The 27,810-nt window shown below is 32.1% G+C and overlaps 1 protein-coding gene and 1 pseudogene across 2 annotated transcripts; one reads left to right on the top strand and one right to left on the bottom strand.

Annotated features, from left to right (window-relative positions):
* Window positions 1-702: 702 nt before the first annotated feature.
* Window positions 703-19,625, bottom strand: LOC111629455 (thioredoxin domain-containing protein 5-like). Of its 2 annotated transcripts, XR_002757334.1 has the most exons (11): window positions 19,415-19,625; window positions 16,560-16,650; window positions 15,726-15,784; window positions 15,542-15,647; window positions 14,219-14,422; window positions 13,256-13,342; window positions 10,801-10,929; window positions 10,540-10,625; window positions 10,337-10,463; window positions 1,536-1,776; window positions 703-1,485 (listed from the first exon to the last, which is right to left on the bottom strand). XR_002757334.1 is itself a non-coding variant. In XM_023373365.1 (10 exons), exons 1-10 carry the CDS (start codon window positions 19,573-19,575, stop codon window positions 1,651-1,653), a joined length of 1,176 nt encoding a protein of 391 aa, XP_023229133.1. In that variant the 5' UTR covers window positions 19,576-19,625; the 3' UTR covers window positions 703-1,650. The 2 variants fall into 2 exon arrangements, 1 of the variants encoding a protein (XP_023229133.1); XM_023373365.1 differs by having other exon boundaries at window positions 703-1,776.
* Window positions 19,626-20,423: 798 nt separating this feature from the next.
* Window positions 20,424-23,261, top strand: LOC111629468 (annotated as a pseudogene).
* The last annotated feature ends 4,549 nt before the right edge of the window (window positions 23,262-27,810 follow it).

The following is a 27,810-nucleotide window of genomic DNA, read 5'->3' as shown; positions in this document are numbered from 1 at the left end:
TTACTTATTGAGAACAAATGGATTAAAATGCTCAGTCCCACTTGTTGGTAAGAGTGATTGGCATCATCCTTTATTTCATTGCTTGTAACAATCAAATTTGTAGCTGGTTCACACAACCAGCCACAAGTTTTAGAAGGAAAATGATGCATTAAAACTAACCTCATCAATTTCCAGACTGAAAATAAATAAGATCAGAATGGGAGCTTAATTAGTTGAAGAATCTTTGAATTGTGATGTACTGTACAAGTATCCCTTGTACAGTACAACACAACTTCTGTTTTCACTCTAATGCAGTTTTAGAAATCCTCTGTACAAAATTTCACTATTTTTAAGTGTAAACTTTGTCGTCAATATATTTTTTTATTCAATCAAGCATGTTTGTCTCAAATTGCTCAGATTTTAGAATATTGAAATTTTCAAATTTTTTTGTTGGTGCCTTTCGTCAGGTTTACTTTAAGGAAAACTGATAGGAAAGTTAGGACAAGGAAAAAAAAATTGTACTATTGACCAGGTCTCAAAGGCTAAAATCTGAAAGCAACAATATGACTGTCACTGTATTTTGTTTTTATAGATTAAATAAACTTCACTTACCAAAAATGTTTAATCTTTGCATTTAGTATTACTAGTTTTTTTAACTGTAGGTTTGAAGGAAATTCATTACACTAATTAAAATTGTTATGCAGACAATAAAAACAAACATTATTACCCAATACACAATATGTCATCAGCTTTATTTATAAAAATACATTTTTTTTTACAACTCCATAATTAACATTGTGTATGAACAAGTGACGACAAAACTTATAATTATTCATTCATTGGGGTAAATGCATTTGTTAAACTCCTGACCGTCAATGGGCGATAGTTTTATCATTATAAATATTAACCAAACATCTATTTCTAGGTAAGTCTATCCTCGGTACATTATATAATTATAACATTTGAAATCTGGCATTATGGAATATTCTATGGTTCTACAAATCTGATATGGTAGTGCATTTGTTCTTAAATTTCAATACAAAATAATGTTGCAGATGTGTACTACATTCTGAAAGCTGTTTAAAAAATCATGGAACAAAAAAAATTTGCTTTGATACTCAGAATTGCTCACCACAAAACAATATAAAGACACGCTCGAGAGATGTACGAATGTGATGTCTTGGCCAATAAGTGTCCGAGACATGGCATTCGATATGCAGTAACTGGATGAGCATCAAACAGTTTTTGAAAATTTATGCTAATAAATTTATCTCATGTGCTAAATTGTTTAAATGTTGTGTAGATGAGAGATTCATACTGTATAAAGGTAACATCCTACCTTGCAAAGCAATCTTATAAATCCACATCTCACAGTTATCAAAATTATATAATTAATTTTTGAATTTGATAACTACAATGCAGAATATGAATATTCTGTCTTTCTGACAGATTAAACATAAGAAATGATGAGATATTTAATTTAAATCTGGACCTGATTCCAAGATACTAAGTTTACAAGTTGGTAAACTTAGTATCTCGGAATCAGTTACCAAATATTTTTAAATTTAACTTTAGAAATTTAAAACCAAAACAGTATTTAGGAAGTGTAGATTTTCTTCAGATAATGCAATTATAATTAGGGAATTTCATCAATGTGGGAAGATGAAATGCTTAGAGTTCATCGTGAGGTAGATGGTCCAGCACAAAATCGTGCAGTGAAGGCAATTCTCTGTTTCCCTTGTATTCTGCCATCCTCTCGCCGTTTCTGAAGAGGAGGAGAGTGGGATATCCATCGACCTGTAGAAAATACATAAAAGTGGTGAGAACTAATTGCAATTTACAAAAATGTTTAGAGACAATTTAAATGAGAGCCTGGAAATGAAAATGAAGTATGCATAGTTTTTAGTACATATGTGCACATTGTTGCCATTATTTGGCAGCCTATTAAATATGCAACAAGACCTAGTTTTAGTCTCAGAATTTGCATGCAATTTTCTGTCACGCAACAGAAAATTGCATATGCATTCTGAGTTCCTACCAATTTTGAATTGTTATGTAATGTTTTAAGCATATTAGAATTTTCACACAATCTCACAATAGATCTGTGGAAACAGCATGCTCTTATATGTGAAAATTGCTTATTTTCAAATTTCTGAAGCTTGCATGCTCTTATAAGTAAAACAAGTTGGCATTTATAAGAGCACTGCAGTGTCAATGATCAGGTCATATAATTTAATTTATACAGTAAAGATAAGAAACAAAATTCTTCTGTCAAGCATGATGGAATGTTTTTTTTATGAGAAAGTATAGATTGAAGAATTGAAAAGAGCTTCAAGTCAAGCTTGCCATTGTGATGCTGCTTCTGCAGCCATTCTTACTTGATGTTGCTCAAGTTGGACTTTAAGAACAACAGAGACCCCAAAGGAAGTATTCTTTTAGATCTAGAATTTACCTGATGAATTTTAATCTTACATTTCCCCTAGGAATTTTTTTTTGACAAAATAGCAAATCCTTAATTCCATCCTTATAAAACAAAGAGGAATTGCATGTATGTTAGATGACAATAACACTTTCTAAACAACAGGCTTGTTAGATCATTACTTCCAATTGGATAATAAAACATATGGTCACTGGGGAAAGATTTTTTAAATTTGTTGTAGAAGTGGCACGATGCAGCTTTCATTTTTTAAAGTTTAAATTTAAGGAAGTAAGTTTAAAATACAGTGGGTGATTGGTTAACGAACATAATCCATTCCAAGACTTTGTTCGTTAACCGATTATTGATTTACCATAGGTTTTTATGGGAATTTGATTAATTCGTTCTGGAGACTCCAAAGAATAAAAATATATATACTTTCTTACTACGTTTGTTTATATGTAATAATAAAAATACATATATAATATACACAGTCTTGCATTTTTATTAGTCATGTTTTTTCCATTTGTAGGGGTTAAAGAATCTGTCCAATGTCGATTGCTTTTCTCTCTTCTTCGGGATTTTTCGGAAATAATTAATAGCATTGTCGTTGTAGAGATACCCAAGCCTATTAACCTCAACTTGGTTTGGATGCCATTCTAAGACTGTTGTTCTGACATCCTCCCACTTCTTCAAAAGAACTTTAATAGCAGATGTTGGCATTGATCCTTTTTCATCTTCTTCTTCAGAAGAAGAAAACACATCTTGCTGAGTTTCTTGGTGTTCTTCATTTAAGTGTTCTTGGAGTTCTGTCATCAGATCAGTTTCAGATTCCATTATGAGCTATTCAATGTCAACTTTATTCACTTCCAATTCCAGATCTCTAGCAGTTGTCACAATTTCATCCATAATTTCAGGGACATCATCTCTCTTTCCCTGAATGCAGGAGGGACACAGCTTCTGCCAAGCAGAATTCAACTGTCATTGAGTGACTTCTGACCATGCCTTTTGAATGAGCCATACAGCTTCAAAGAATATCAAATTTTTCTTTCCAAAATGTTTTTAATTAATGTCATCATTGAGGAGAACTGGCATGTTTCAAAACACCAACAAAACAGTGCTCAAATGTACAATTTCTTGAAACCTGCAATAACCTTTTGATCCATTGGTTGAACCAACGAAGTGGTATTCGAAGGTAGAAACTAAACTGTCAGCCAGAGAAAGTCTTCCAGCAAATTATCTTCAAGGTCTTTTGGGTGTCCTGGTGTATTGCCCAATAGCAACAGTGCTTTTAATGGCAATTTATTGGTCTGAAGGTAATCCTTGATGCTTGGAATACAAACTTCAAACAGCCATTCTTTGAAAAGAGCCTGTGTGACCCATGCCCTTTTATTCGATCTCCACATCATTGGCAGTTTTTCTTTAATTATGGAATTTTTTTTTAATGCTCTAGGGTTCTCAGAGTGATAGACAAGAAGTGCGATAAGCTCCATATCATCACTAGCATTAGCTCCCGAAAGTAACGTCAATTGGTCTTTCGTGAGCTTATGCCCAGAAATATTTTTCTCTTATTTTTGTAATGTAGGTACAGTTCGGCATGCATTTCCAAATTAAACCAGTTTCATCACAATTGGAAATTTGTTGTATCCTTCTTTTTTAATGAATTTTTCAAATTTGAGACAGAACTTCTCATCTTCTTCTTTGTCTGCACTAGCAGACTTACTGTGAATTACCATATGTTTAATGCCAGTTCTTCTAAACTTTGAAAACCATCCAGTAGTAGCTTTGAATTCTATCTCCTCATGTGACAAATGTGGAGTTTGTTTCTCCAGTTCTTCAAAAATTTCTCTAGCTTTCTCTTGAATGATAGTCATACTAGTTACTGTACATCTTTTTTCATTTCTCTTTCTTTTATCCAAATTAAAAGCGCACTCTCCATTTTTTCATGGATGGAACATCTTTGTTTCTCATATGTGATTTTCGTTACTCCTTTAGCTCTTTGAGCCTTCTTGATTATATCTTTCCTAGCTAAGATTATGCCTACTGTAGACCTATTCAAGCCATACTGCCTAGCAACATCAGACATCTTCTGCCCATTCTCTACTTTGGCTATTATCTCTTGCTTGGTTTCTATGGTGAGCACAGTTCTTGACACTCCACTCTTTTTATGCTCCATAATATTATCAATTTCTGTTTGAAATAAGAAGTTCAGAAAAGCACTCACAAAAATTCAGAGAACAGAAATCAACTAGCGCATGAAAGAATTATGTAAATGTGAGTCCCGAATGTAATTCAAAATTTTGGTGTTAAAACATTAACTGTCCTGTCGGGTATTTGTTAAACTCTCACCTTTAGAAAATAAAAACCGATGCAAAAGTTATGGAGTGACCGACAGTCTTGCGAAGGCTATAAAAAAATTATTTGTCAGAAAAGTAAACAAAAAGCTGGAATTACAATGGAGAGTTTCAAAGTTCGGGGAACACTGTCCAATCGGTTTCAGGTTGAGCATTGATGTTGACATCTCCTGCACTCTGAAAGGTTTCAAATTATTACCTGAAGACAAGGGAAAATCAATTGGTATTTGTTATTTTCCGTTGCTTTTTTTTATGTTTGTTCAGTGAAGTGTTCTTTGTCCGATCATAAAAATGTTCATTAACCGATCACCTACTGTACTCCATTTGCCAAAATATGTAAAAATGCAATTTAAGGAAAATTTTCTGGTCAAGTGTGTCATGTGGTCAGTGATGTCACTGCAATGTAAGTGTGACACTGATCCAAAATCAATAAAATGCTTAACTTATTTTGTGGAAATATTACATATAATAACTTATACTTTCCATCAGAACATAAAATGATTATAACAATTACATATACAGTACATACAGAATAATGTATAAAAATTAAATTTGTACCTCAAGTATGGCTTGGAAAATATCTTGTTTCTTTGCTTTTAAAAGCAACTCTAACCTATTGGATATCTGGTGACTTTAAACCTTAAATTGCAGATTTTTGACATGTTAGATTATTATTTTAAGTCATTGTCCCAAAACCTTAATTCTCCTCAAACTCCAGTTCTGAATAATTTCTCAAGTCCAGTTCTGGATTTAGATTCAGTAATATTTTAATTAGACAATTTCACAAAAATCACAGATGAATAATTATAATTTTAGAAACTAATCCCTAAGGATTGCCATGCAATATAGTGGTTGTATACTATCGATAGCAATGCCCATCGATATCTATCAATATTTTTATACAAAACATCAATAGTATTGATACTATTAGTTACATTTTACATAGGTTAGCAACTGATTTCAGATCAGAGATCTGAAGATTTTAAATAGATCTGAGATTTTAAATAGGTTAGTAACTGATTTCAGATCAGAGATCTGAAATCAGTTACTAACCTATTTAAAATGGATGTCAAATAAAGACAGATAGCAAACAATCAGATTTATTTAAGAAAAAACAAACTATACTTCAATTAAAAAATGATTTTTTTAAAGAAATATTAGTTTACATTTCTTAACTTCTCTTCTCAGAGATAATGTCTCCGGCTGTCGAGAAGGCCATCTCAGAGCTGACAGAGGAACCACAAATACAACCATATTTGTGATAAAATGTTTTCATATTATCAAAATAAGGATATCTACCATTGTTGACCCAAAATTGAAGCGGGTTGGAATCTGGAGGCTCGATAGGTCATTCGATATACTGCTGGAAAGCAATAATTGCATCCACTGTTGAATTATTTATATTTGGTGAATGTCTACTCTTTTTTAAAAAATCAAAAACATCAGGTGCATTATTTAGGCTTATTTCTTTATTTTCTTGTTCATTTTTGAGTCCAGACGGTTTGGCATCCATTGAAGTTGACTTTATTACATTTGCAAGTTCATTTGTTCTTTTGAAGTTCTTTTGAAAAATTGTTGAAATGACACATACAATTTGTGTTTTGTAACCATTTAATCTTTCGATTACTTCTTTTAATGATTACAATAACTTTTTACTACATTCTGTAGTAACAGAATCTTCTAGTGTCTTTAGCTTGACGTGAGGTCCATAAACAATTGAAGATATAATAACGTACATATCACGAGAGACACTGTTAGTTGCTCATTCAAAAGATTCCAAACAATTACAACTTTCTTGTAAAACTATAATTTCTTCAGCTGTCAGTGGCAAAGGAGATTTTGGTAATGAAATAAGAGTGAGTCCTATATAATCTTTTAATTCTAATAATCTTCTTATCATATTTAGATAACTATTCCAACAAATTACCATTTTCTGAATTACATTTTTAGGCGTTTTTCCTTGTTCGGTTTGGATATCTTGGAGTTTATCAGAAGCTTTGGTTGAGGTTTTAAAGTGAATTACAATTTCTTTACATTTTTTCTTTATTCTTATCAGTTCTTCATCTCCTACTAGAGCATCCCAAACAACGAGGTGTAAGCAATGGGCAAAACAAGACAGATTCCCAATTTTTAATATGCTGCAAGCACCTAACAAGTTGGTTGCATTATCGGTAGTTATGCATACGATTTTATCTTCTAGAGACCATTTTAAAAGAACTTCTTCCAACAAATTTGTTATATTCTCTGATGTATGAGCAGTAGCTGCTATCAGCATTTCAAGTATACACAATGTAAATATATCATTAGAAATAAAATGGCACGTTACAGTTAAATATGACAGATTATTTATAGAAGTCCACATATCTGAAGGTTATGGATACATGTTTCACTATATCGACCATAACTTGAAATTTTTCTTTACACTGTATAAGTTGGGCACAAATATGTTGCTATTATAGTTTGGTGAGGGTAGTTTATGTCTTGGTTCTTATTTGTGTATAAATTGCACAAATCCCTTATCTTTAACAATAGAATACAGTTGTGAATCACATGCAATGAATATTGCCAATTTTTTATTTATATTAGTTGCCATTTTGCTATTGATATGGAAAACATCTCGATCATTGGTGAAATATTGACTTACTTTTTCTTGTCATGTCAATGGCCACTTTGATGATGAGTTTTCTAATTCTCAAGATCTAAATGTTGAAGCTGACTTGGTAGATGTTTGAAGATGTTTGCCTTTCTCATCAATTTCGAAATACTCCCAAATATTAGATTAATTAATTGTAGAATGTCCATCAGAAAATAAAGATAACAGAACTTCGTGGCTAATGGTCAAATTTAGAAAGAATAGATGGCATTTATTCAAAGGTANAGTTTCATGTGAAAAGTTGTATAGAAAATTGAACTATCGATAGCGTTGATATTTTTAAAACATCAATAGTACCGATAGCGCTACCAATAGTACCCAACCACTAATAAAATATCCTTTTGAAATAAAGTATTAATAAATTCACAGATGAACCCACATTCATATTAGAATCAATGTAAAGCGATAAAACATTACAATTCTCAACTGTATAAAATTGCTGACATTAAAAACAACACTAAAATTACTCTCAATTATCAAATATATCTTTAGTTTAAATGTCAAGGACTTCAAACTAAGTAAAAACATGGCAAGGGCTCTTGCATGACTTTCCTGGCACTTGTAATTTGCAAAGTTAAAGTTATATGTAGGGCCATCTGTTATGAGATTTTATTATAAAAAAAAAAAAGCAAAAGACTTATTTGTGAAGGTAGAAATAGCAATAGAATTTGGCCAGTTTGCACTAAAAAGAACTGATTCATAAAACATTTTTAGTTTTGCAAACTGGTTGTTAAAATTGTACTGTTGTTCAGGCAATTTATTGCAAAAATCTATGCTTTGGAATGAGAGTGTCAACTTTTTAATGGCTCAATGAAGACTGGGGTGAAAGGCAAGAGCCTATGCAATAGAGCAGCTGTGAGTGAGAACTCATCATTGACCTGCGACCACCTATCACAACCAAGCATCTGACATTTTCTGCTTGACTTGTGGATATATATGATAAGCTCTGGCAAAAACATCTGTGTTTCTTGATCTGGTAAATGTAGGACAATAAACATGTTTCCAATATTAGGACATTGATTTCTATTGCTGGAGTGTCCCAGGTTTGCAAACAATCCTCAGAAAAAAGCAAAGCAAGCCACAAAAGAAGATGCCAATGAAATGACTATAATTTAAGATATTTTCATACTTTTATTCTTGCTTTTTATCAGGAATATTTAAAGATTTTTATGCAATATCTTTATAACACTTTTTATTATGTTAAGATTGTTTTTAACCAATTGTTGGTTAAAAATATTTCTTAACATTTCTTGATTTCTCATTTGAATACTCACAGCTGGTAAATGCAATGACTTTGCTGTTTACCAATGTACCAATTTGTTATGAAAAAAATACTGTAAGACCCTGCACATAAACTTACTAATATTATTTTTATGCTTAAAATAGTCACTAGTGTAGCAAACTAGTTGTTAAATTATTTGAATCCCATCACTGGGTAGGAACAAGTTTTTAAAGAAATTGTAAATGGTAATAGTAATTAAAACTTTTGTTAAGTTTGACCCCACTTGAGATATGACATGACCCCTCTATATCCCCACACCTTTGACATTTAACTACCAAAATTTAATATTATCAGTAGCTCTTATATAGAAATAAATCAACTAAGTTTCAAATTTTTGGTTCATCGAGTCCAAAGATATAATACAAAACAGATTCCGACATAGAATTTTGTAAGGCACTTTTTACATTTTTAGGCTTAGGAGTACTGGAATGTTGAGAATTTCAAAGAACTGGGGGTATCAAATTTGACCAATCACCAAGAAAGTAAAATTGTAAATTCTCAGCATCGTGACAATTTAATCTACAAGTTAACTATAAATCAGAATTGGACAGCACGCCGATCATTTAATACGAGAAATTTCTTAACATACAGGCGTTAAAATACAAATAAATGTCGCTAAATTAACAAGCGCTTTCGACAAGAATTATTTTCATCTTCGTCAGATTGATAAAGATAGTTAATGTCCTTTTTTGAATATGAATATGAAATTATTCCAACGGTATTAATGCTTTTGTACCATTTTATGGCCATACCACTGTCCGCATTTGCCATACTTTTAGGTGGCATGTGCTCTTTCTACCAGTCTCTCCACAGTCAAATCTTAGGAGGTTACTATCCAATGACAGAGATCCTGTTTCCACACTGGAAAGATCTGGGGTTTATTCTATCCCATTGGAAAATACATCAGGTGGTCACACCCACTATATTGGTGCGCCAACCAGAATGTTGTCTTGTTGTATTTTGGAACATCAGTGTTCTATCAGGGCAGGCAAATGTGATACTGAGCTTGCTAGAATGGTGTTGCAACATCAACACATCCCGTTGTGGGGCCAGGTGGTGATGCTAAGACATTGTAATAATGGAAACTTCGTGTATATTTGGGAGGCTCTCCTTACCAACATACTAAATCCATGCAACGCCTCTATATTTGATTTGCCCCCTTTGTGGGTAAACTTATATAACAGCCTAAGACAACATATCTAGCTCCACGTTTTGATGAGTTATAGCACATGCGCATTATAACCGTGAGTATTTTATTTAAAAATTTTTATGTTACATTCCATCGTTGGTTTCGTTCCAAAGCATTAATACCATTGGAATAATTTCATATTCATATTAAAAAAAGAACATTAACCATCTTTATCAACCTGATGAAGATGAAAATAATTCTTGTAGAAAGCACCTGTTAATTTAGCAACATTTATTTATATTTTTGTATTCTATATGTTAAGAAATTTCTTGTAATCTACAAGTCTTAAAAATGTTAACTGATAACAACATGAAACTTTCAAGTAAAACAGTGTTCTGTTAATCAATTGATTTAGATCTTGACCATAATGATGTACTTTTTGATATATCATTATGGTCAAGATGGTGAAAAAATTGGAAAATGGATTAAATTCTTTTTTTAAAAAAGGTTGTTTTTCATTTACCTTATGTTTACTGCATAAATTTTCATGTAATGTGCAGTCAACTTTAGCAATCTTGATTCTGTCATTCATTGAGAACTTCTGTCCGAGATGGTTCCACGTTGGCTCCAAATTGCGACAGTGTCCACACCTAGGAAGACAGTATTTTTATCGATCAATACCGACCCAATTAGAAAGGATGGCAAAATACATCAAAAAGTACTTACCAGGGAGCAAAGAACTTGACGAAAGTCACTCCCGTTTCTATCGTCTCTTCAAAATCATTTTCTGTTAGCTGTATAATTGCCATTTCCTAAAATATTAGAAAATAACTCTTTTACATATATTTAAATTCTCTCTCTCTGTAGGGAATTACTTTGAACTTTTTAAAGGATAATTTTTTTTCACTTTTAGTTGTCATCTTTCTGAACAAATATTTTAATGAGGTCAGAATTCCATAGTAAATTTCACATTGATAAGATACCTACTGGTCTGGAAACACTCTCTGGAATTGCTCCTTCTACACTGTCTTTATTGTTTCCAAATTCCTGTTCTTTCATCTTGCTGACGTAAAGTTTCAGATCTTCATGTGTTCTGGATCCTTCATATTTTTCTACCTAATTTAGAATATTTTCATTACTTAATCTGTCAGTTTTTGTTACCCAAGTTCATATTTCAGTACATCATCTGTAGTGGATCAAGTAACCACACCATTATTCCTTCTGATAATGGGACATGACTATTCTGAGAAATTTAAGCAAGCATTTTACTGAATAATTGTGAATAATTTAAGTTTTGTTCATATATTATCATCATCTAGGTCATGAGTATCTCACCTATAAACCTGTTTGTGAATGTGGTGCCTCTAAACATATTGTTCAGTTACAGAATAATGTGCATACAGATGCTCTCTCTTCATAAAAATTAATGAAGATAAACTCTCTCCCATTTAAATTAAACTCAAAATGTGATAAAATATAGGATGGGCAAAAATAAGTTATCCAAAATAAAAATCTTTCTCAGTTAAACAATTTTGGGCCATCAAAGTCTTAATCTCAAGGTAAATACTTTTTAAAGCAGCCCTCTAACTGAATGTATAAAATGGTTATTTTACACCAAATTTAAAGGCTTTACTTATAAGAAATGCTACCCAAACTCAGAAATTTTGTATGTCTTTATGAGAAACCTTTATATAACAAAGTCAAGTTTATAGAAAGAATAATAAAATATTTAAGCATTGTAACTTACCTTCATTATTGTTTTAAAGTAAAGAAGAAAAGAAGGATTAAGTAGAAGCCACCTCTAGAACACAAAATGAAAAACTGAACAAGAATTCATCAAAATTGGAAGAGATAAGCATGGTTTCAATACAGGAAAGATGCAACTGTTAACGGCAGGATGTCAAAGTGACTAAACATATAAAGTAACAAAGGATATATTATGGCTAATAAAATAATACTTTAGTTTCAAATATTTCTAAGTGTGCTTGCTGATAAAGTGGAAAATTCTAGTTTAAAATATACTGTGAACATGTGCTAAAATTTAATATTTATGTTAAAATTTATAAATGTTTATAACTTACTAACTTGAATTTGATCCTTATTCTTGAGTTGGATCAGATTTCTTATCATAAGGTAGCAGCAAACTAAAGACCATGTAGTCAGCCCAAAGAAGTAAGTCATAGCCAAATATTAATGATCTGTCAAACTATTATACTGTTATTTTATATAAATACTAAACACTGAGCATCTTATTACTTATATCCCCACAAGCAATAGGATTTCTCTTTTGACTACAGAACAGCTTCATCTGATTGTGGATTCAGTGAGGTGCCAGAACTTTAGTCCATGCTTATACAGTAGCATCATAGAAATTGATGGCCAGATGGCAAAGCAGCTAAGGTGGCACCCTACCACTCTGAGGGATCAGTGATTGCAACAAAATAGGTTGAAAAATCTAGAATTTCCATCTGAAATGCTGGAACCATCATACATAGTATCACAATCATGCCATATTAAAATTTCCTCTGGTCATTCACTTTACCTGTTTGAATAGTAAGAATACCTATTTGTCATAATCCATAATCATATGAATTTGTGGATTGTGATTTGTGTTTATGCAGGAAAGGATAAATAATAAAGTAGACATTACATACTTAATTAATACTGGTTAAATTTTTTAAAGGACAAAAATATTTATTTTTAAACTTCAAAAGCTGATGTAAATATTTAAAATTTCAATTTGATAACATGGGATTTTGACCATAAAATCCTACCTTTTTTCCATCAACAATCCATAGCAATGTGGGATAGGCTTTGACTTCGAATTCACCANAAGTTACAATAAATTAAGTTAATATATAATTATATATACAGTACCTAATTTATATATAATTAATATATAATTATATGTACAGTACCTAATTTATATATAATTTATATATAATACTAAACAGACGATAGCAAACTCAATTTAGCCGCTCCGTAGCGTGGCGCAGGGTCGGAGGAAAGTAGTTCGGCTGCTCATCCACTATTGGTCCAGACTCTATCAATCTTGTCGCGAAACGACGTTATAGGAGGTACATTATACGAAAGTTGCTACAATTTTTTCGCTACGTTATAGGAATTTCCGTTATAGGAACGTACGTTATAGGGGGGTCGACTGTATCACAATCATGCCATATTAAAATTTCGTCTGGTCATTCACTTTACCTGTTTGAATAGTAAGAATACCTATTTGTCATAATCCATAATCATATGAATTTGTGGATTGTGATTTGTGTTTATGCAGGAAAGGATAAATAATAAAGTAGACATTACATACTTAATTAATACTGGTTAAATTTTTTAAAGGACAAAAATATTTATTTTTAAACTTCAAAAGCTGATGTAAATATTTAAAATTTCAATTTGATAACATGGGATTTTGACCATAAAATCCTACCTTTTTTCCATCAACAATCCATAGCAATGTGGGATAGGCTTTGACTTCGAATTCACCACAGGCCGTATGGTGGGCCGTACAGTCAATCTGCAAATTTATACAAGTACTTTTTTAACATATTTGAAGAATTTTTAATACTTTGTTTTGCAAGAATAATTATAAAAGAAAATTTATAAATTAAAAACAAATTTGTTTTACAATGTCATTTATTTATCATTATAAAAACATTCTAAAGAACAAAGTTGTTGTTGAGAACAAAGAAGAGGGGCAATAAGCCCAAAATGCATATACTTTTAAATTATAGAAAATAAACCTACTTTTTTGAGGAAAAAGTAGGTTTATTTTTTATAATTTAAAAGTATATGCATTTTGGGCTTAATGCCCCTCTTCAGTCCTAAAAAGTATTATAGTGACAGCTGGAATAATTAATTATTAAAACCTTTGGGTAAAAGAAGTAAAACTGTAGAAATAAAATTATTTTTGTTAAATTGTTTAAAACCACAGGCTAGTATATGTAAAACTGTAAAAATAAATATAATTTCGTTAAAATGTATAAAAAGTTTTTTGATTAAAAAGATAGTAAAACATAAAATCCTTGAAACCAATTAAAACTGGTTAAAAATAAAGTGTAAGAGCTGTATGTTTATCATAAATCATATCAAATCAGTATCGTACAAAATATCAGACTGTGTACGAAAAAGCTCTCAGGAAGAATCTATCTATAACAGAACATGGTTGCATATCAACCCAAATGTAACAAATCTTTGTCTTTTGACTCCATTAAATCCTGTTTTTCAAAATTTTGCATAATTAAAAGTGTCTGAGAAGCTTCATAGCATGTTATGATAAGCCTGTATTACTTATACAGATATAAATAAACACAGTTATATATCTCAGAGATAAAACAAGCTTCATAATGACAACATAATTATAGTTAGGAATAAAATTTCAATGAAACAATACCTCAGATATCTTTATAGATCCATCAAATTTTAAGCTGTTTGCCAACTCTTTCCAAATGGGAATCAGTTTCTGACAGTGTCCGCACCACGGGGCATAGAATTTGACAAAGTGAGTTCCCCTCTCGATGAATTTGTGAAAGGTGTCATCAGTGAGTTGAATGACATCGTTGATCGGCTTTGGAGGTTCGGGAGTCTTTTCAATGATCTGACAATTGAAACTTTTTTAGAAATTTAATTCTATCTTCTACTAAATTTACATTATTTCAGTATTTCAACACAAATATCCTCCTAAAATTTTTCTAATCATAAATATATTTCTAATTTTTCTAAGAGAGGTTAAACTTCTGTTTCTACCTGTAACGTATCTAAAGGAGTGAAGTGTCCAAATACGACAATTCTTTACACTGTATTTCATAACTAACACAATGAAATGCATTGTCTCAAGAAGTGCATGTGGAGATCATATTCTATGATTATTATTTATGGGAGCACCTAAAGGTTACATTATATACCAGATGAAGATAGCAAATAGATAACATCTAAGAAATATTTTATAATGTGTTAATGTGCATTCATCTAAAGTTCGTAACTGTACTCTTATATGCATTCAATCAAAAGTATATTATAGGATCAATGTGGGAAAATATGAGACAGTTGTGAAATTAATTCATGATTTATCATATTTTCCACTTCATTAAATGATTGTTCAACTCTCCTTTAGAAAATTTTCTACAGATATGAATGAAACACTTTAGATCATTTAATTTTTTGCATTTTAAAATTCTGATATTGGGTATATTCCAATATGCATCAAACAGCATATTGGTGATGCAATATACTAAAATATGTTCTGATATTCATTGATAAGTTCATCGGTGCAGCAAATGATTCACATCTCACTCTTTGGATTCTAGACATGGTGAGCTCTAATGAAGCAATATGACTGCCTCCACTGTTATTATTAACACATTTTTTTATTCATCTGCATTAACTCAAAGTTATTTTGATAAAGTAATAAAGTAGATACAATGCTATTTGTTTCTGCCATCTTGTTAGATTGCAAGATATTCCAGTAAAAGCTTATTAAACCATTCATTCGCCAATGCATTGGTTGTGGTCAAGATTGATGCATACTGAAATGCATTCATTGCCACAGTTAACAGATTGTTTATACCCAAAGCCATCCAATTTTGTGCAACAAGAAACAATCGTCCTGAAACTTATCTGCAAAATTTGTCAACATTCTATAAACCAAACTTTTTCTTTACAATTTGGTTACATAATTCAAACATTTCAAGACTTAAATTTAATTAAAATACTCAACGTTTTCTTTTCCCAGACTGTTAGCGATAAAAGCTTCTAGAGAAGCAATATCTCGTGGACCTCTGTACTTATGTCCTTCGATTGTACCTTTCTTGAAAAATTTTAGTCTGGAACAGAGAAAATATTTATATTGAGCTAGTAAAAATACAATAGATTTAATGTTGATAAATGCATATAAATCTTACGTGGGATAACCAGTGACTCCTTGTTCTGAACAGAGAGCAGTTTCCATTGTGCAATCAACCTGAAACAGATTAAGAATTTACATTATATTTTATATATAAATACATAAAAGTAAGTTCTAATCCTTTGATCAAGATCTATAGAATAAAATTTATTTCAATTCTTATGTTAGGGTACATCCATACATTTGTGATACAGACTATTGTGGTGCACAGTAGAAAGGTTGAGTTTAGGCTAGTGTGTGTGGCAAATGTAGATTAAATGAGCATTAACTCTTATAAGAGGTTATTTAGGTTATATAAGAGTGTTAACACTCTTATATAACCTAATTAACCTCTTATAACCTATGAAGCACATTAAAGATGAAGACATACTCTTTTTAAATGCTTCAGTGTCCCAGTTAGGTAACAGGCAACAGACACTTCCCAACAAAGATTTGTGAAATAACCTGCAAGTGCTTTTTTTGCTCCTGAGCAAGAAGAAAATATGTAATAGAGAAGTAAAGAAGAATATCAAGACATGTTAGAGTCTAGGTATTTTCTTCTCACAGAACTCCTAATTTCATATTTATCAATGTAACATATATGCTGCCATCTGAAACAGCATCTTTCATAATTAGCAGAAAATCCAGTCTGACATCATAAAGGATTATTTCATCTACTTGTCTGTTTGGATCTCTGATAGCTTAATAACATTCTAACAGATTGAAAGTTATTGTTTATTCTATATTTGATATAAAATTGTCTCGCTCACATCATGATATCTTGATAAAAATGAAAATCAATGCAGCTTTTGATAAAACTATAATTTAATAAATAATACACACAAGAACTCACTTTAGCAATAACAAGCTTCTCTTCTCCGGGTCTGTTGTATTTCTCTGCCAATTCATCCCAAATTGGTGCAAGTCGCTTACAATGGCCACACCTGTCAAGAGGCAAACCATTGATGATATTCAGCTGCTTTCATAAATGATAATGTTCAAAATATACACATAATTAATATTCAATTTTTTCATAGAAAATTAACATCTTTCATATTAATACAAAGTGTATTTTAAGTTTCAAGATCAGAAATCTTTCTTATCAATCTTTGAAATGTATTTCTTGTAAAGTTATTTATAGGATCTTCCAAAATAAATTCTACCGTTTAAATTAATGTAATTATGTTAATTATTACCAAAAAAAATAGGTGACATACATCAATCGATAGACTAACTCTTAACTCTCAGAGTTTCGTGTCCCATCTGCATTTAAATATCTCATTGTCTACTACCTGAAGGAAAGACTGTAAACAAAAATGGCAACACAAGAAGGCATTTTGTGATCTGCAGTTTTCAATGTTACAATTACTCATCACTGTGCAGTATGAATAATCTGAAGAAGCTACAGAATAACAGCTGTGAAATTGCAGGAGTAAAATTGTGGGTGCTGTGAAAGAGTGACAACAGATGTTATAGCAAACATAAGAATTTGAGTGTCAGTTGGCTGTGCATTGTGGCAGGAGGTGCACACATTGAGAAATTGTAATGAACAAATGCAAAACTTGGACAATTTTCCAATGTTTTAATATAAGTTACAATGTTCTCAGATAATAAATAACATAATTACAATAATTTTAAATGGAAGTTGCTCGGCACTAAATCGGGGTTATACTCTGGATATTTAAAGGCGGTGAAGATTTCCACCCAGCTTGGAACTTTTTAGTGTGTGAAGACTTCCACCTCTTTCCTGAACTGAAAATGTGGCTAGCAGCAAGATTTGAGACTAATGACAATCTTCAAAACGTTAGGGCCCATCTCAAGTCATTGGCGGAAACATTCTATGACAAGGGGATGGAAAAGCTCGTCCACAGATACGACAAATGCCTCAATCTTCACGGTGATTATGTCAAAAAGTAACCATGTTTGTACTTAACTTTTGGTAATAAATTCATTTTGTCATTTATTCTTGTCTTTGTTTTATGGACCATCAGAGCTTGAAAAAACTGCTCTTGTATATAATTTAATTTAAATATATACATATTGTATAAAATATTAGAAAATTACAGTGGATTTCTAGACCCATGGCACCCATCATGGTGCCAGGATACAGTTAAAAATAAAAACAGTTATGCTATTACTGACAATATGCTCTAACCACCAGTACTTTGTTTGCCATAAATAAATATGTAAATTTTCATCCAAACGGCAAATTAAGTTTCTGAAGACAAAGTCCGTATGTCACCAGTTCCATTTTTAGAAATTCTTGTAATTTTAATTGGATATATTTTTTATGTTTTTAAAAGGACTTTTTTAATTTCTGGCGACCAGTAGCCTAAAAAGAAAGGTCAGTCTCCAAGAAAGTGAAGTCTGGAACACAAGATAAATAAATGGTGGTTTCTTTTTTGGACAGACTTTGTCTTCAAAAATTTAATTTTATGAATGATATTAAAATACGATTAAAAAAAATATATTAAAAGAGTTTACACTAAGAGAAACAAACTTTTACAACAACAAAAATGTTCAAAATGTCCACCATGAACATGAATACACATCTCACCAACTGATCTACAGAGAAAGGCAAAAGGGAAGCAAACTTCTGTTTGTTTTCTGTTGTATTGTTATCTAGATTTGCTCCAATATTTCTAATTTGTGACTGTATGCATGGTTTTTGAAATATCCCACACAAAATCCAAACGTATAAAAGATCTTGGAGAAAATTCAAAAGCAACCTATCGAAGTGATCAGGATATTCATTGTTGACATAATCCCATACTAATAAGCAACTTTCCTACTTATCTATTAATACATATTACAATTCTCCACTATTATACAATAATGTACAGCTAACATGGGCTACTATTGAAGAAACACTAGTAATGTATATCAAGTATGTTTCTGATATTCAGTGTAACATCACCTCTCGACCCTGTCCTTCATCACTCCCAGCCACTCCATTGTGAACCTGAGAAAAAGTCTGTTAGTGCCCACCCACAAGTCAAAGAAAGTGAAAAGCTTGAGATGTATGTATGTATGTATGTATGTACTATTGTATCAGTAAGATCCAGTTGTTCCATACAAAAAGATCAAATTTACTTCTTGCAAAAAAAAAAATTACTATTTCTTCACTTTAAAATGTCATAAAGATACTTTAAAATTGTGTATGTTGTTCATGGAATATAAATTTTTAAAGCATATATACATTATTTTCAATCATCCTATATAAGATTACCCAAAACACTACTAGAAACTTGCTAACAAAACCAAGATAAGATGCTTAATAGAAAAGTTCCTACTTGTTCACATATTAAATTGACATTCTATTGATGATAATTTCAATAAAAACAGTATATTTGTGTGTAAATATATAATTTTGTTATAATTTTGAGAACCTTTTAAGCTACCATAATTAAACAAGTTGCTATTAAGACGTATAATGCGTGGAGTTGGATGTAAAATCATGTATTATATTAGTATTAATATCAGCAGATGAGCAGACTCTTTGAATCCATGTAATTAATGAAATATAAGAGGTTATATCCTAACAAATGAGGAAACAATCTTGTAATAAGTGATTACAACTCAAAACAAGAGAAAAGTTATTTGATGTTTGGCTACAAGTTCCAAGTTAAGCAGAATACACATAAATCAGATAATTTCCAAGCAATCTCTGTACCATTCAGTGCCATGCAGCAACTTTTTTCTACTCACCAAGGGGCGTAAAATTTAACAAAATGTACAGAATTTCCTATATTCTTTCTAAATCCTTCTTCGTCATACTTAATGGAGTTATCGGTATATAAATCGCTACTACAAAAACATTCCCGAACAACGAGTAAAAATGTCAACAATCCCGGCAACTTGCATTCCATCTTCCAGCAGTCACGTGTACTTGTCCAGTTTCATACAGCTGTCAGTTTTGTCGGTAGACATTCCAGAAATTTCCCTAAATCTGTAAAATTTTATTTTGATTTTAGCAAAAGTAATTGTGTTTTAACTTCCTCTATTTACAAATCATAAAATAATTATGTTACTTAAGAGTAAATAATAATATTTGTAATTGTTTGACATTATTGCTACTGATTTTTCAGTAGATTATATATTTTTTCAAAATATTTATTTTAAGCTTTATAAAATTATTTTATTTAAAATTTTTAAGTTAATAATTGTTAAAGAAAATCAATAATTTTTAAAATTGTGTTTTAGTTAAATTTATTTTTATAATTTGAAAATTATGTTAGTACAGTATTGTCAGAGTCTATAAGTAATCTATGGACTCTGGTACTGTATTTGTAACAGATCACGGTATAAGTAAAATTCTAAATAAAAAATTTTAAAGTAATAACTATGAAAAATGTTGAATTAAAGTCATTCATTTGTTGTATGTTTTTCATTTAGAAAAAATAAATAATGATAATTCAAAAACGAAATGTTTCCCTAAATATGATTTAGAGAACTCCCTGCGTAATTCGTTACATGTTTATTGGAAGGAAAATTTATTCGTAGAGATTTCTCTTTTTTGTAAAAAAGTCATTACTGAAATCATAACATCCTTAAATTACGTGCTGTGTCAAGGCGATTTAGGCCGCCATATGCCTATTGCCGGGGTAGGCAGGACTCTTTAAGTCTTGGTAGGCAACCTACCTAGGAGAAGGAAAACTCTGATCAGAAACCGTGAGGAAGGCAACGGGAAACCACCTCAGCTATACCTCTCTTGTTAATGGAAAGCAGAAAACCTATTTATCGTCCTGGCAAATGTGGGACTCATCTCCAAAAGAAAGGTGTCATGCCCGGCAGGGGAAGTTATGGGGCTTCCCAGGTCGTCACCACGCGAAACCCCCATTGGAAGACTTCCATAGGAAGAATTCGAATAGGAACATGGAATGTAAGAACCATGCTTCGACCAGGTAAGTTGGAAAATGTCAATATAGAAATGAAGAGGCAGAATTTGGATATTCTTGGGCTTAGTGAAGTTAGATGGGAGGACAGCGGTGATTTTTTTAGCGATGAATTCAGGGTTATTTATTCTTGTGGAACTAAAGGAAAGAATGGTGTAGCATTTATTTTAGATGAGAAGGTAAAATACTCAGTTGAAAGAATTGAATACAGAGGTGACAGAATTTTAATGATTAAAATAAAAAGCGATCTCATGGATATGATGATATTTCAAGTATACATGCCTACTGGAGACTATGACGATGAAGAAGTAAAAGAAATTTATGACCAAATTGAAGATATAATAGAAAATGATAAAACTAAGAAATGCCTAATTGTTATGGGAGACTGGAATGCATCTGTGGGAGAAGGAGGAGAAGGAAAAATTGTGGACAAGTTTGGGCTAGGAAATAGGAATGAAAGAGGCGAACGACTAGTTGAATTTGCTACCAAGCATCAATTAATAGTTGGAAACACATGGTTCAAACAATCCAAACGTCGACTATACACTTGGAAAATGCCCGGAGACATTGGAAAGTATCAAATAGATTATATTCTAATTCAAAGTCGTTTTAGGAATGCGGTCAAGAAAATTCAGACATATCCAGGAGCAGATGCAGATTCTGATCACAACTTATTAACTACAGATATTGTGATGAAATTGAAAAAAGTTTTGAGAGCCAAAAGAATAAAAAGATGGAATTTGGTAAAACTAAATGGAAATACAGTGGTACCTCAGGATACGAACGCCCCGGTATATGAAATTTTCAGGATACGACATGAAATTCGAACATATTTTTGCTCCACGATACGAACAAAAACTCACCATACGACGTTACATTAGTTCGCAGCGCCATTTTTTATTCACTTCGGTCTCAGTCCGCACGTTTGCTTCGTCGTGGAAGCATCTCGCTCGATAAAGGAAATCTCGAGGTATTATCAGAAAGTGACTGATTTTATTGAAAAGAAACATCCCGAAAAGGTTCACACTGGCCGTATTGCTGCTCGGAGTAATGACATTTGCCTAAGTCATTTTAGAAACATTTTAAAAAGTAGGCAAAGCCAAACCTCTTTGCATAGATACGTATTTTACCAAGCGACTTCTATCTCGTGAAAGTGCTGGTGGAAATGAAGGAAAGAAAGCAAAAAGCAGTGAATAAAAATTTTTAAAAAAATATATAAAACAACACTAATTTTTTAATCTTTTTTAAGTTATTGTTACATTATGTTATGTAAGTTAAGTTTTAGTATCATTTCCCTTTTCCCACTCCTCCGCCACCAGTTTACACCTCCACCTTCGTCTATCCTCAAAGGTAAAGTGCAAATAAAACTACATTTTTTTTAATCAATTATTATTTTATTATGGTTATTTATACATTTACAACTACAAAACGTATTTTTCAGTGTTTTCTTTACTATAGTTATCTTTTTAAATGTACTACTTAGCTTTAATTTGAGTGTGTTTTTCGTCTTGGAACGAATTATTTGGTTTTACATGTAATCCTATGGGGAAAAATGATTTACCTTACGACATTTTCATGATACGATCTCAGTTTCGAAACGGATTAATTTCGTATCCTGAGGTACCACTGTACTGTATTAAATTTTAAAGAAAACCTGGAATATAAATTAAAAGAACTTCCATATGACTTTGACTGTGAGTTTGACCCAAATGAAAATTGGAAAAGAATTAAAGATACAATAAAGGAATCGGCTAAAAATTTCTTGGATATGTAAATGGTATTAGAATTTTAAAAAACCTTGGATTACTCAAGAAATGACTGAGAAAATGGATGAAAGAAGAAATTGGAAAAATATAAATAATGAAAAAAGGAGAATGACGTACAAGAAGCTAAATAATGAATTGAGAGGTGAAACTGGAAAAGCTAGAGAAGCTTGGTTAAGTAAGAAATGTGAGGAAATCGAAGAACTGAACAAAAAAGGCAGATATGATCTATCATACAAAAAAGTCAAAGAATTAACAAATGATCGCACCCACCAAATTCTGAGTATTGAAGACAAAGATGGAAAAACACTTTTAACCCCAGCTGATATAATGGGCTATTGGAAAGAATATATTGGAGATCTCTATGGAGAGAACACCAAACCTAAAGAGTTAAAATTGGAAAAATCTTCTCAAATAGCTAATGATGAAAGAGGACCTATTATCGTGAAAGATGAAGTTGGATTGGCAATTAAAGAATTGAAAAACAAAAAGTCAGAAGGAGTAGATGGAATACCAGCTGAATTTCTAAAAGGGTTAGGCAAGGAAGGAATCGAGAAAATAACAGACTTACGCAATCTCATATATAAAACAGGAGAATGACCTGAAGACTTTGCTCAAAGTATTTTGATACCTATACCAAAGAAAGCAAAAGCTAAAAAGTGTAGTGATTTTAGAACAATTAGTTTAATTTCACATGCCTCAAAAATCCTTCTTAAAATCATTAACAGAAGACTCTACAACAACGCCGAAACATTTCTACGTGAAGAACAATTTGGATTCGGAAAAGGAACAAGGGATGCTATTGGCCTCTTGAGAACAATCTGGGAAAGAAACATTGAGGTTAAAAAGGTTAATTGCAAAATCAATTTACTGAATTATGTCGACACAAACATCTAAAAGTACGGTATTTTTTAGTGTTGTGAATTTAAATGACTAACGAAGAAAGGCGGTATCTATTTCAATGAGAATCAGATCTTTCTGATGACAGCAAGATACTTACGCCCACTACTATAAAGACAGCCAATATTTCATGTTGGTCGGATGGCCGAGCGGTCACGGTGGCAGCCTACCGTCTGCTAGGACCCGGGATCGAATCCGGACGGCTGGTCCGTCCGGATATGTCGGACACCGTCTCTCACCACTCGGCCGCCCCATTGAGGGTCTGGCCGAACCCATAACGGGCTTGCTAAAAGAGACCCTCTTGGTGCCTGTTACGGGGGATCTGGCGACACCAGAGTGAAAGAGGGACGTGCAAGACAGATGGCCCCGACTCATGTACAAGGTATAAGAGTAGAGATCACTCGATCCGGAAGGACCCAGAATAAAGTATTCAAAGTAAGTGTGTCTGTTTTCTGGTCTCGCGGGGATTTTAAGTGCGTTACGAAGAACGCATAAACACAAATGTTTGCGAAACAGTGCACGCAGGGCGGAAAGAATTAATTTAAGAAAAAAGCCAATATTTCGTTTCAATAGATAGTTATTTTTTACATTATACAGTACAATAGCCCTAGATGTAATATATATATATAATATATTCATAGTAATATTATTTATTATTTCGATAACATTTATTTGGTTTAATCTGTATCATCCGACTTAAAATACAATACGGTATTGTCCTTAAAAGCAGAAATTGCGATGACGTCAGAACAACTCTGTATGTTTACTTTTTCAAACGAAAGTAAAGCAAAATTATATTTTATATGNTTTTTTCGTTTTTGCGGGAAATCGAACATATTTTTAGAATCATCTAAAAATTCGCTAATTAGTCTGGAAACAAGGGGACCCAATTCTTGCATTCTGTGAAAATGGGTAAGGTTGACTGTAACATAATAATCTTTATCTTAGTTATCGTTACTTTTGCCGGAGTAATGCCAGGCCTACCTGCTAGTACTATTAATAACAACAAATACGAACTTACTAATACACCTTAAGGTGCATTAGTAAGTTTGTTTTGTTGTTGTATTAATCACATTAAATACACCTTATACCCTGTTCGCACACAATCCATGACTCACTTCGATCTTGATTTACCTACAATCTCAATTGTGACTGTCGCCAGTCGAACGTTGTGCTGTTCGCACAAGCAGTCTGCCTGAGAAGAACCCAGCTATTACACACAATGATAAAACGGATGTAACTACACGGTAAGTCATGAACACCAACAAACAAAATGAAAGTTTTGGTTAGAAATAAATACTTTTTCTTGCCATATATCTAATAATAGACAAATGTCATCGTCTCTCCAGTTGTCTTTTTTAATACAAGATGGCTGCAGAACATGTGTTGATAGCCCAACATATGTTCTGCAGCCATCTTGTATTTTCTCGCACGCGCGGAATTGTGGGATTTCTCTTATGACTGGATCTAGTTTCAAGAACTCTCGAGTCAATCTCAATTGAACCTCGTTTCAGTCGAGATTGAAACAGTCAAGAGAGGTCGCACCACGGAATAGTCACTGACCTTGGTCACATTCTAGATTGAAATGCTTGGTGTGAATGGGGTATTAGAAATTATTGTAAAAACTAATAAATAATTTGTTAAAAGTCTATTATTTTAAATGTATATAAGTTAAATATTATAAATATATTTTATGTCAAACTATAACAATAATAATCCTATTCATACTATGTAATGATTCAGAGCAATTTTTTGTCATGAATCACTTATTCAATTGCAACAAAAATAACATAATAAATTACTATTATTTACCATATATAGTAAATATAAATTGTTTTATGAATAATATGAAATGCTACACTAGTGATTGGAGCACTTACCCAACAACAATCCCTATTTAAATTTCATCCTCTTCAAAGAGAAATTCATATTGGTAAATTAGAAACATCTTAATACACTTAGCTATAAAACTAGTTAAATGTGTTAATGTGCCAAATTTATATTAAAAAAATCCTGCAACGAGTTGCTTAACTTACCTGACAATATTTGGTAAAACCATCTGTTATGATATTTTATTAAAAAAGTGCTTTATATATTTTTAATTATTATAAAATGGCAAAAAACTTAATTTTGAGGATAGAAATAGGTTTTATAAAAAACCGTAAATGCTAATAACAAGCAAAATTCTCATTAAGTCAGACCCTATTTGAGATATGACACCACCCCTCAACTTTTAATCACCAAAATTTAATAGCATCAATCCCCCTACACAAACCTCCCTGAAAAGTTTCAACAAAAAGCACAGGAGTTATTAAACTTCAAAGAGGATAAACAAAATCGTGCCACCACACACACATCCATACATACAGAAAAAATCCCCAAATCTTTTTGCATTTCTCAACATTTCAAGATCTCAAGTCCAAAAATATAAAAATCTTAGGGGGGTCATTTTTTGACCAGCCATAATACTTTCCCTATTATGTATAACAGCTAGGAATGTAAAAATTATAATTTGATATTTTAATTATAAAGTAAAACTAATTGTTCAAATTATATTTTTTCTTTTCTTATACATTTTTCAGGAAAATGATAAGAATTTTCTTTAAATTTATATAAAATGATGCATTATTTATGTAAGAAAGAAAGATTTTATTATCTCATCTAATCTATCTAAATCTATTATGATCCAATTGTTCAGTACTTATCCCAGTCCTAAGCTGTATTATCAACTGTCAAAACAAAATCGTAACTGTTAGCATGCAGATATTTGCTAACAGTTACATTATGTAGACTTCTACTGAGATGTCTTACCTCCACGGTCTTCAATATCTCTTAACTAACTTTCAGCTTTACTTCAATATCATGTGATTGTGCATTTGCGTAATTGTGGTTATTATTCTGTGTGTGTGCATGTGTGTAAATATAAACCTTATCTGAAAGCTACGTTATTTTAAGCTACTATTAAAATAATTATTAATTAACCAAATTACAGAATTTGCCCTAAGGAGAGGTAGTTTAAATTCTGTACTAATGAATGTAATTCTATAACTAGTGTGAAAGCAATCTTTTTTTTAGATATGTTTGGCTATAGCTTACATCTATATATATATAAATGGACATGTATGTCCCTATATTTCACTTTTTCGCCAAAACTACACATCGCACGTGAATGGTGTTTGTATGTGGTGGTAGCCCTAAGTCTCCATTCGTGCATAGGGGTGGTTGCATCTCGATAGCTATAAGGGTGCGGGAGATATGAGGCTGAAAGTGGTTGAAAGTGGCTTTCTATTTCGAATGTTTTGTTCGAATTAAATTCGAACATAAAATTCGAATATTGATTTGATTAGAGAGTGGACTGTTCCGTGAAGCAGAGTGCAGTGTAAAAGTCGAGCTCCTGGATTTTTTGAGTTCTTGATGTCTTAAAGTGATTTTAATGCGATATTTTGTGTATTACCTGATAGATCTTTTTGTGGTGACTCTGTGGATATAAAAATTTTATTGTGGACCCATTTTTCCCGAAATATGGATTAACTAAAGTGCAGGATATACGGATCAATTTACCGGACGATTAAAGATCGATTTCCCGGAACTGATGACGTCGATGGAACCACTGACCTGTGGTGAGTAGGCCACCCAAGTTTGGTTGGAATTGGCCCATTAGTTTTTTGGATAATAAGGGTTACACTTGTGGAACTTAGAGGCCCACACCGGGTCAGTTTTCTTCCATCCCCCAATTAATTTGTGTTTATCGGACAGTAGACTTTTCTGGACACATCCTGTGAAAATTCTGTTTAGAAATCTGCTTTAGTTTTTAAGTTATTGTAGTTTTTATTTAAGAAGCTTGTTCTCACTGGACGTTCGGGTCATTGACCCCAACGGACTCCAACGGCTTTTGACGACAGACTGCTCGGCGCCGGACTTTAACGGAATAGAAAGTGTTTACGTTTTATTTAAGGTCGTATTTATTGGAACTTTAGATTTATTTTGCTGTTTAATTAAAATGTCTGAAAGTTTAGTTGAAGAATTTATGAGTCAATCAAATGATTAATATGCTTTCTTACCACACCGGGTTGTATAACTTCACAACCAACAACTGTCTACCCTTAACCATTAACCGGTGCGAAATTCTTTAAAATCGGCGAACGTTTTCGATTCCCCTCCTGGGATCTTCTTCAGGCTTACTTCTTTATATCTTTCGTTATAACCGGATTCTTTAATTCGAATGTTTTTGAAAAAACGTAACGTGCTATTTTTCGAAAAAATTCCGAAAACGGAAGGAATCCACTTGTTATTTCAAATGTAATTTTCTACCAATGGGGAATCATTGTGTGCATTACGTCATAAAACTTGTCTTATAAACTATATTATGATTTATCGTCAATTAAAAATTGCCATGCTGCAGAGAGATTTATTTCTTCTTTGAAATTAATGCATGCGGATTTACGATCGGCTTTAAATATTTCCAGTGCCTCCAAAGTTCTTAGTTGTTCCGTGTGTTGGGTGGTGCGAATAACATGCGCTTCATCGAAGAAAGGTGTGATGTCCG

This window comes from Centruroides sculpturatus, unplaced genomic scaffold, assembly GCF_000671375.1.
Source record: "Centruroides sculpturatus isolate CEXI.00-Female unplaced genomic scaffold, Cexi_2.0 scaffold85, whole genome shotgun sequence".
NCBI classification, from domain to species: Eukaryota; Metazoa; Arthropoda; class Arachnida; order Scorpiones; family Buthidae; genus Centruroides; species Centruroides sculpturatus.
The sequence above is the reverse complement of the archived record's forward strand: the minus strand, read 5'-3'. Positions and strand labels throughout refer to the sequence as shown.

Bases quoted from the DNA above. Each gene is read 5' to 3' on its own strand.
- LOC111629455 (XM_023373365.1), bottom strand. From the start codon at position 19,575: ATGGAATGCAAGTTGCCGGGATTGTTGACATTTTTACTCGTTGTTCGG. The intron at 10,930-13,255 runs GTAGGATTTTAT...ATTCTAAATTAG, and splicing joins GGATTGTTGATGGAAAAAAG to GTAGAAAAATATGAAGGATC. The intron at 10,464-10,539 runs GTAAGTACTTTT...CTGTCTTCCTAG, and splicing joins GTCAAGTTCTTTGCTCCCTG to GTGTGGACACTGTCGCAATT.